General features: G+C 39.3%; 1 protein-coding gene across 1 annotated transcript in view; it reads right to left on the bottom strand.

Annotated features, from left to right (window-relative positions):
* Positions 1 to 2390: 2390 nt before the first annotated feature.
* The window catches only part of Maob (monoamine oxidase B), a 105549-nt gene continuing 97285 nt past the window's right edge, over positions 2391 to 10654 (bottom strand). Inside the window, exons 13-15 of the mRNA XM_028875898.1 lie at positions 5471 to 5582; positions 4436 to 4498; positions 2391 to 3296 (exon numbers count right to left, since the gene is read on the bottom strand). Coding sequence (XP_028731731.1) covers positions 3144 to 3296; positions 4436 to 4498; positions 5471 to 5582 — 328 coding nt within the window. The 3' untranslated portion in view covers positions 2391 to 3143. The remainder of the gene's footprint in view (positions 3297 to 4435; positions 4499 to 5470; positions 5583 to 10654) is intronic.

The raw sequence follows: 10654 nt of genomic DNA, 5'->3' as shown, positions 1-10654 counted from the left end.
CTGTAATCACTCAGAAAGGGGCAGGCCTCCCATGGACTTCAGCAGAGCATGGCATATCAAGCTGCCCTAAGACCAAGCACCTCTCCCTTTTAGGCTGGGCAAGGCAATCCAGCAGGAGGAATAGGTTCCCAGGAGCCAGCCAAAGCACCAGGGACAGCCCCTGCTTCTATTGCCAGGAGTCCCACATATAGACCAAGCTGCACAATTGTCACATATCTGCAGAGGGCCTAGGTCAATCCCATGTAGGCTCCCTGGTTGTTGGTTCAGACTCTTTGAGTTCCCATGAGGCAGACTAGTGGTTTCCTTCAGTTTTCCTGTGATGTTTCTGACCTCCCTGTTTCCTACAATCTCTTCTAGGCATAAACTTCTTGTGTACTATATTTTCACTTATGCTACATTTCCAGCTTAATTCCTTCAAGTCTTGTGTCCAAAGAATGTGGTTTCTTTGGCAATAGGGTTTTGCCTTTAAGTTCTGTTAAGACAACAAAGCACAATAGCAATACCCTATATTTGGGGGAAGTCTTTTGTATTCCTATGACCAAAAACTCAAAAGGAGGTTCCTCATGTCTGGCATTGAGGTTTTGTTAGATACTATGGTTCTTGGGGAGAGTACCACCACCCTGTGTGGTATAAATTATAAATTATTTACATATATAGACACATACACTTATATAGATATTCAATATAATTTTAGATAAATATAAAATGTTTCCTTATGTTTTTTTCAAACATCCTTAGTTTTATTAATCCCTCACCTCTTCCTCTCCCTCTATAGTACCCTCTATCCACCATTCTTAGTTACACCCTCTCATTTTTCCTATTTCCTTCTGTGTCCTGCTATTCCTCTCTAAAGCCCTTTATTACCACGTGATCCCCCTTTACTTTCCTGTAGTTACTTCAAGTTATAGATTATCAATCTAAAGATTAAGAGATAGGATCCACAAATAATATAGAACATGTGCTATTCATCTTTCTGCATCTGGGTTATCTCATTCATATTTTTATAGCTGAGTAGTATACAATAGAATCTATCTTTCATTACTATCCTTTCATTAGTTGAAGGACTTTTAGGTTGTTTCCATTATTAGCCATTGTGAAATAAAGCAGCAATGTACAAGGCTGAACAAGTATCTGTGGAATATGATGCTGAGTCCTTTGCACATATGGTAAGGAGTGGTATAATTGGGTCATGTGATAGGTCTACATTTAGATTTCTGAGAGTTCTCCATACTGGTTTACATTATGGCTGCTTCAGTTGTATCTTATGCATCCCAGGCTTGCTATACATCTGATAATGACCCTCAACTCCCAATGATCCTGCCTCCATTTCTTAAGTGCTGGGTTTATAGACATGCACTATAATGCCTAGTTTTATGAAATATTAGAGATCCTACCCAGAACTTTGCATATGCTAATCAAGCACTCTGCCAACTAGGATACACTCCTAGTCCTCTATTATTTATTTTAAAATAGGTTTTCTCTACACCTAGGCAGGCCTTGAATCTTAAATTTTCCATGTGCTGGGATCTTAGGTGTAAGCCACCAAGGCCAGCTACCCATTTTTCTTAAATAAGAAAATAATCCTACAGTTTAAGTCACAAAGCATAGTGCAACTGCAGTAATTGAAATGACTAATGAGTACTGAGGACTAATAAAATCTCTGATTTTCACTCAGCCTCCGATTTCTGTTTCCCTCTAGTAGTTTGTTTTGTTTGTGCTTAGGATGAAACCCAGGGCTGTGGGATGCTGCTTGAATGTCCCACCACCGAGCAACTACTCTAACCCTAGCAGTACACTTTACACAGATTTAGAAAACCCAAAAGAGATATAAATTCTTAATAGGTTCTTTATTTTCCTCATTTAATTTCTAAAGTTTCCATAAATCTATGCACATGAATGTCACTGTAGGTTCAGAAACTCTAGTATTATTTATTAATCTTGGGAGTCAAGAAGGATGAGCTCTTCAAAATGATCTCATTTAAAAAGTAGTTTATATAGGACTTAATGGTCTGTGACATTATAGTTTGCAATTAATGGGTTTACCTATTAAAGGGCACCACACTGACATGAAATATGAAAGGTCAACTGAAGTATTATAATTATTTTAATAGGTTATGCATTTTATGTTAGTGTCTATTATTTTGACAGACTTTGGCTGGAGATAAGAGCAAGAAGATGTGTCTTACAGAATCCTTACTGAACAGTTTTAAATCATTTACCATACATGTGAGTCCATGATGGATCTCACCATCAAAATGAATGTAACATCTAGGCTCTCAGAAAGTTCTCACTAATTGCTTTCATGCCACAATTATATGTATAATACTGACCCTTGATTTGCCTTATCAAAACCTTGAAAGTCATTGCCCCAAAAGAAGAAACAGCAAACATATGGTCAAGCAGCTTTATTTTTAATTACCTAAGTGTGTCTTAATCTATGAATGGAGAGTAATGGAAGATACAAAAGAACAACCAAGATAAGACTTCCACTCTCAAGAAAAATAAAAATCAGTTGGCAATACTTCACAAAACAGCAAGAATAAAGGATATCTACGAGTAGCACAATATCAATTAATACAGAGTAAATTCACATAGGAACAACCACCAGTGACTATGGCATAAGGTGGAGGATGATTAGGGAATACATCTTTGGAGGTGGGAAAAGCATCAACTTGCATTCCAGTCACCCAAATACCAGGGGTTTACCGTAGGCCTTGTGTGATTAAGTTTCACCTCTGGTGCATTTGGTTTCTTTAACTCTAAAGGAGAAAATGAGCTCCAGATGGTATTTAATATCTTCCAATTATAACAAGACAGGATTGTAAGTACAACTGCAAAGAACTTGAACAGGTGAGGACATAAGACACAGAAAGAAAGAAAAGCACAAAGCCACAGGGTTTTGAAAAAACTGTGCATGGCTAGTTAAATTGTAAGCAAGGAGCTTGAGCAAGCCTGTCTGCTCTAAAAATTCAGAGGGCAGAAAAGTTGGAAATGGGGTGCTAACAAGCAGACAAAATGGAAAACAAGTTACTGTGCTTTCTCACTCCATATTCTCTGTGTCTTTGTGAGATTTTATAATAACCCTTTCCCAAAGCCGTCATGCCATACAGAATGAGAAGACTGTGGATGTGTAAGGGCCATCTTTAGAAACGCACAAGCAGGCCCCTTTTGTAAGCCAGGAAACCAAGAGCTGTTGCGGAAAAGATGGTGGTAAATCCAAGCAGCTTTAGCAGGCCTGGCACAGAAGGCAAGTGTCTCTCCAGGAAGGTGCTGGTAATGGGTCGTGCAGGGACATCCTGGGTTCAGAGAACATTTGTGTCAGTACAGGTTTATGCATGTCATTCCAGAAACTGTTTCTTTCAGAGGTTTTTTTTTTTTTTTTTTTTTTTTTTTTTTTTTTTTTTTTTTTTTTTTTTTTTAGAGTAACCCACTTATTCCAACTTCTGAAGTATAAACCATGGCAATCCCTGTGGCTTGCCCCCTCTTCTTCATCTGGCCCTTTATGCTACTTTGCTAGTCTTTCTGCACCCCCTAGGCTGAGATGGATCTACTTTTCATATTTTCTCTCAGCATATCCTGTGTCAGAGTTGTACTTTGGGGTTATTTCCTGTCTTCCCATCTGAAAGCACTGTCATTCTTAGATCACAATAGCCCATGTACATCGTAAATATTTGTGGAGGAAGATGAATGATTTTTCCCCTTCTAGCAGAAGCACTAGGACATAATTTTGGAATGTCGGGGCTATGCTTTATGGCGTCAGGCTTAAAAGGATAGAGGAATAACTGACCTTATGGATTCCCATTCTCTACAACTCTATGTATCCTTCCTGTGAGTCAGAAAAATTTTCTATGGTTTTATTACAAAAGGAATTGTAATTGAAATGAGTTCAAATGTGCTCCATTTTGTTCCACCCCTTTACCTCTGGAGAGGATAATAAACTTTTTTCCTACCTCTTTTTTCTACGTTCTTTTCCTACCTCTTGTTGAGACTCATTAAGTCAGATCATTCAATAGACATTGAAGCTCTTATGATTGAGTTCTTATTTTGAGGGGTTATTTTTTGTCTTTTCTTCCCTTCTGTTTCTTTTCTTTGTTTCTTGTCTTGCTAGAGATCAAACCCAGGATCTTACACCTGCTAAGCAAACATTCTGCCTCTGTGCGATGCCCCAGCCCCCATTTACTTCTTAATGTGTCTAGAGTTTTCTGGGAAATAGTTCCTTACCATAAAAAACATGTTTTTCCTATTAATCTGCAAGAGATGTAGCACTAAAAATTTGTCAAAGTTAATCTAAATCTGTGACCTCCTAAGTCATGTGATTTACTTAGATATCTATATATTGAATCATTAGGAAAAGGAATGTGCATATATGCAAGTGTGTTCATGGGAACAATCATTCTTAGAGTAAAGACATATAAATTTGTGAAATACAGCTTACCACAGACTCTGGTTCTGGCTGCCAAATTTCATCTTCTGGAATCTTCCCAATGGCATGCAGAATCTGAAATGAAAGATTACCTTGGCAAATAGCAAAGCAGATAGTATCTTTCTTTTATTCTTTAAAAAGAACCAAGTGGATGCCTCTTGGGATATCCATCAACAACGTCAAGGCAAAGGGCAGAGCAATCCACTTGACCTTTAGAAAGGCTCCCGAAGATCTTTTATTTATGGTATAAAAGGTCTCAACCATTAGTTTCACCATAACTTTTAGTACTTATGAACATGTCTTAATGGGAATGAGACTAGAAGACTTGCCAAAAAGGAATAAACATGAATTTTGAATCCTAATAGAAATATTTTGGATTCTATAACATCAGACTTAGGTGACAGTTTTTATTTAACATTTTTAAAAATGTATCTGCACATGTGCTTGCTGAGTGTATGTAAGTGTGTCAGGTGCTTGAGGAAGCTTTGAAGTTCAAAAGAGGGGATCAGATCCCCTAGAACTAATGTGAGCGCTGGGAAAAGCTTCTGCCAGAGCAGTGAGCGCTCTTAACTGTGGTGCCACCTTTCCACACCTTCTATTTTGAAAGATCCTTTGTATTTGTAATTGTGTACACGTGTGGCTCTGATGTGCAGATGTCCTCTGAGTTCTGAAGATGGTATTGTATCCATTGAAAATGAAGTCAAAGGTGGTTGTGAGCCTCCTAACATGCATGTTGGGAATCAAACTCAGGTCCTCTTGAAGACTAGGAAGCACTCTTAACTGCTGAACCATCTCTCCTCCCCATATCTCTTAAGTACAGCTGAGTTCTGACTCCTACTTCAAGTAAAATATTAGATGCTCTCATCATTTTGTTTGCTTAAGGTGTTTCTTTTCCCTAAAACTGATTTATAATGTTTATAATGGTTTCCCGGTTCTTTAGATGAAGAATATGGTGTGTGTGGGGATACTGCCAAGATCTCAGGCATCTTTGAACATTTTATCAAGCTTTTGTGTTCCTCCCCCACTGCCAATGACCCTGGGCCCTACCTCTCTGGCAGCTCTCTCCCCAGCCTCCACAGCTCCTTCCATGTAGCCGCTCCAGTGTGTGGCAGTCTCAGTGCCTGCGAAGAAAATCCTGCCCACTGGTTGGCGTAGAACCCTGGGAACAAAAGCAAAGCAGTAAATGTCATTGCATACAGCCAGAAATGAGTTCTCTCCTGAGGACCAAGGCCAGTTGGCTTCTTCAGGTTAGAAACTTCTAGGAGGACACTGGCAAAGTGGAATAAGGTTCCTCGGGTGCCTCTGGCTATTGTATTATCTCTATCATGGGCAAAGTGGAACAAAAGCTGAAGTTCACACACTCCTGTACCAAGAGATAAGAGGGAAAGGATCTGACATCAATGGGGACTAAGTATGTATTTGATTATCTTTATAAAGTGAGGGTCCGAATAAGTCCAGTCACATATGGTTCCCTTTACATGAGGAAGGTGACATATGTTTCTAATTTCTTACCTAGTTATTCTACCATTAAACTTGACAGTTTCTTCTTACCAAGCTTTGCCCTCCTCATCTGTTTTATAGTAACCAGTTTTGTTTTTGTACGATACAGGATGGAGCCCAAGGCCTTATGTATGCTCTGCATGTGCTCCACTACTGGACCACATCCCCAGCTGATATCGATCTCTTAAAGGGATAGTCTAGTGATTTTTAAGATGACTTCCAATAATGAAACTGAAGAAATAAGTGAGCCTTATGGATTCATTAACTACTATTTACTAGGTTTCGGAACTAGTGCATCAAACTTCAAATTAAAATTTGTTGGACACTGGCTCTTCAAAGTTCATTACTCCTTACCACAACCCCAATACTATTATTATCCACATTTCCCAGAGGAGGATGCAGAGGTAGACTGTGTTAGACACTGCTGCTCCACTAAGAATGAAGGACTTATTGGTTGGTGGAAGTTCTTCCAGAAGGTGGTATTCTGATTGGAGGTGACTATTTCCACTGAGAAAACTACCTCATGACTCCTTCCAATACCAACTACCTTCAGTGACTGACATATAAATAAGCCTTTAAAGATGCAAGCCCCAAACTCTAACCTGAGAGCACTTGGAAGGACCATTCTACTTCCAGAATGCTTCATGGGGTCAGATGGCACCTTTGTTGAAACTGCATCATCAGCTGGCTTGTTCTTCCACCCACTCTTGCTTCCTTCCTCTCCCTTCCATAGGTGTCAATCCTAAGGATACAGTCTGATATCTAACCTGTCTACTGCTTGCTGCAGTGTCTCTTCCTAGACCCTAACCAACAACAATGATGAAGTGCTTTTCTCTAGACTACAGACAAAAAGGAGCATAGTACTTGAAGCCAAGTGATCAAACAACTCTAACAGTCTTGGTTACTTTGCTACACATCATCTCTGTACTATATTCTATTTTCTTTCTAATCTTTTCAAGAACTCCATGACAGACTATTAGTTAACATCTCACATTACACATAAATAAACAGGCTCAGAGAAATGTGCAGTGACTCAGCAAGAGATACAGTGATCTATCAGATGTCAACCTCTCTATTTATATCATCTCTGTGTTACTTAATATATTACTATCACAGCTTCCAGCGTGCTCACATCCTAAGCAAAGATATGGAAAGGTCACAAGCACTGAGGCTATAAGAAGGAAAGTCCATTATCATGCTTACAAAGACACCATAAACGAAGTACCATCCAGAGCCATTTTCATCCTATCTCAGGCTGCCATGATCAGAAAAGGGATATCCAAAGTTGAGAACAATGCTTATGTTCATTAACACTTGTCCCTTTTTGGCATGTCTACAAGAGTTTCCAGGGAAGATTTGATCTCCATTGATGGATTAACAAAGAGAACAGACTATTGCAAGGTGGTAGAACTTTGGAAGATGGGGCCTATTAGAGAAAATACATCATTGAGAGTGTGTCATTGGGTGATATATATCACTCTGTTCCCTTCCTGTTACTGTTCTGCTCTGTATCCTTCCTGTTACAATGTGAGCTGTTCTAACATGCTGTCCATACCATGATAGATTGATACCTCTAAATCATGAGAAAAAACAAGTTATTTTATCAAGTATTTGGTCCCCCTGAAAAAAGCTAACCCATATAATATAGTATGCTTCATGGCCTCTTATCGGAAAATTTAATAGTTTTACTTGAACTGTTATGTTTTCCTTTACCAGCATTTATCATAGCCATGCAAAAGGCAGGGGGATCTAAGGAAAGATACTATAAAATTATTAAAACACATGGAGTCAACTGTAATTATTGGGAGCCTAAGGGCATTCAGTTAGGGTTTCCAGGGACAGAAGATAAATTTACCCTCTCCATGTTGTTTAAGCTATGAGGCATTTCAGCAGATGCTCATCTTTTATAACAGAAGGAATTGCCAGTTGGAGAACTGGTAGGGAGTGCTATGGCCAAACTTTAGTTAAAGATTGGAAGACTAAAATGTAGAGAACTAGTCAATCTAACAACTGCATGTGAAAAATGTAAACAGCAAGGATTAAACAGAGAGACAGTTTCTGCCCAATGGCTGTGTGGAAATTGTCTTCCTTTGCGGGGGAATGGGGTGTCATCTTTCCTCTAGATGAGAAGGTAAGTGAGCAGATAGTGTATTCAATAAGGATGGAGGAGAGATGCTGTGGAATATTGTTTTAAGATGGGTTTATGTTGCATTTGTTTAAGTCTGTGAAGCTGTGCTACTTTGTCTGCCTAAAACACCAGATGGTCTAATAAAGAGCTGAGCAGCCAATAGCAAGGCAGGAGAAAGGGTAGGCAGAGCTGGCGGGCAGTGAGAATAAATGGCAAGAGAAATCTGAGAGAAGGGAGGAGGGAGAAAAGAGGGAGCAAGAACAAGGAAAGGAGGATGCTAGGGGCCAGCCACCCAGCCATCCAGCCAGCCATGGGATAAGAGTGAAAGTAAGATATACAGAAGTAAGAGAAAGGTAAAAGCCCAGAGGAAAAAGGTAGATGGGATAAGGTAAGAAAATCTGGCTAGAAACAAGCCAAGCTAAGGCCAGGCATTCATAAGAAAGAATAAGTCTCTGTGTGTTTTATTTGGGAGCTGTGTGGCAGGCGCCCAAAAGAGTCAAAGAGTGAAAATAAAAACAACCAACAACAGGAGAGAGTATTATAAAGGAGACCTCCACATATATTCTTCATGAATTATGTGTCTTACTGAATATTTGCTCCAATCCACTTTTCATGTATAATATCTGCAACAGAAGTTTCTTAAGAAACATGTCTTCAGTTCTTTACTAAAGTTGGTCTGCCAATTTTGTCCTCTCTCTTCTAGCTGGAAGCAGAACACTTTTGTTGAATGCATCTAGGGCCCTAACAACAATACTCATTGCACTGTTCCAGGTGTCATGGCCCTGCAGGGTCAGGGATATCCTGTGATACAGTCTCTCCTTGAGCTGGGCGTTATGTTCTTAAGTTGTGCTGTGCCTTAGTTTCTGTATTATGATATGAAATCTGATACACATCCATGAGAAAGGACAAAGAGGAAAGGCCTTACTATGTTATCACTAGTGTCTAATGTGGTGGAATTTATCTTGCTTCTCACATTCAGTACAAGTCCTGATAAATTAAGCATTCTTCACTCTCCTCACTCCCACAGGCATTTTCCTGATATTCTATGGAACTGAGCATACAGCTCAGCATTCAGTGGTCAGATATCAAATTACACTACACTTTGGATTTAAAACAAACCTCAAACCCAAATAAATGTAGTGGTTAAAAGATAAAGTTTTATAACCTCTAAAATGTCACAGGACACAAAGGATTCTACAAGTCTTTCTAGTTTGATCCTTGACATTTTATTTGATTTAAAAAAATTTTAATTATGTGTATGTGAATGGAGGTGCACACAGAGGTCCAAAGATCCCTGGAGCTAGAGTTACAGGGTGTTGTGAGACACCTGATGTAGGTGCTGGCAACAGAACTCAAGACCTCTGCAAAAGCAGTAAGTGCTCTTAACTGTTGAGCCACTTCCCCATCCCTGATTCTTGTCATTCTGTCATCACTATCACCTACAGCCCTGTCACACTTAGCTTTGTCCAAGACCTCATAAGAACGAGCAGGATTCTAAACAATCGCTATTTCCATAACATTCTACCTAGACTTGCATTCCCCAGGAGGCTTCTTCTGCCTCCATAGCCTGACATGAAGCCACTGCACATTTCACCAGGTAAGGTAAAATTGCAATTCCCTGAGTCCCTAGAATATCTTAAATCACTGGCACGAGTGCTTTAGTACTTTAATTTCTTATGTTCTATCCTTCCTCTGCTCCCCCCCACTGCCTCCAACACTGTCAACTCCTTAGCAAGGAAGTAGTGATACTGACACTTTTAGAAGTGGTCAGCAAATGGTTAGCACTTATCCAGTATACACTGAATGAAACAATTACTTGTGACTTAGTCTACACTCAGCATATCTGAAAACTAACCTAATAACTCAGAAGTTTATTGACAGTACCATTTTCCCTGGAAATTTTCTCTGAATTCTATTTTGGTGTCTACAGGCAGATAAGGAGCATGAGCTCCAAAGTCATTAATCATCTTCTGCTAAGCCAGTTTTAACACTTCTTGCACTGGTTCTCATGGAGAATTTGATCGGTTGCTTTCTTTCACTAACACTCTGTGCTGTACTCTCAACACCCTTTCATTCTCTTTCCTGATTTAGTTTAGAGTTACTAGATAGTCAAAGTAATGGTCATTAATTCACACCTTGTTATTGTCATCAAATGCGTCGAACTCAGCACCAGTGACTCATACTCAGATGCACAATGCTGTGACTGCTAAAAGCCTGTGAACTCTGAGTGGGTGAGTTATATCATATGTTATAAACAGAATAAAGTTGCTAAAGAATAACTCAGAGATGGCTCAGAGGTTAAGAGCACTGGCTGTTCTTCCAGAGGTCCTGAGTTCAATTCCCAGCAACCACATGGTGGCTCACAACCATCTGCAATGAGATCTAGTTCCCTCTTCTGGCCTGCAGGCATACATGCAGGCAGAACACTGTATACATAATAAATAAATAAATTAATTAATAAATAAATCTTTAAAAAAGAAGAATAACTCAGGTAATGATCACATTATCTTATGTTTTTCATCTATGTGCTAAGAAAAGTAAACTCCAACAATAAATGACTAAATAGGTGATTGGTAGGAAGAGAGTAGGAACCCAAGCCCTTT

The sequence above is a fragment of the Peromyscus leucopus genome, chromosome X (assembly GCF_004664715.2).
Source record: "Peromyscus leucopus breed LL Stock chromosome X, UCI_PerLeu_2.1, whole genome shotgun sequence".
Taxonomy (NCBI): domain Eukaryota; kingdom Metazoa; phylum Chordata; class Mammalia; order Rodentia; family Cricetidae; genus Peromyscus; species Peromyscus leucopus.
Note: the sequence above shows the minus strand (reverse complement) of the source record. Positions and strands in the feature narration are given on the sequence as shown.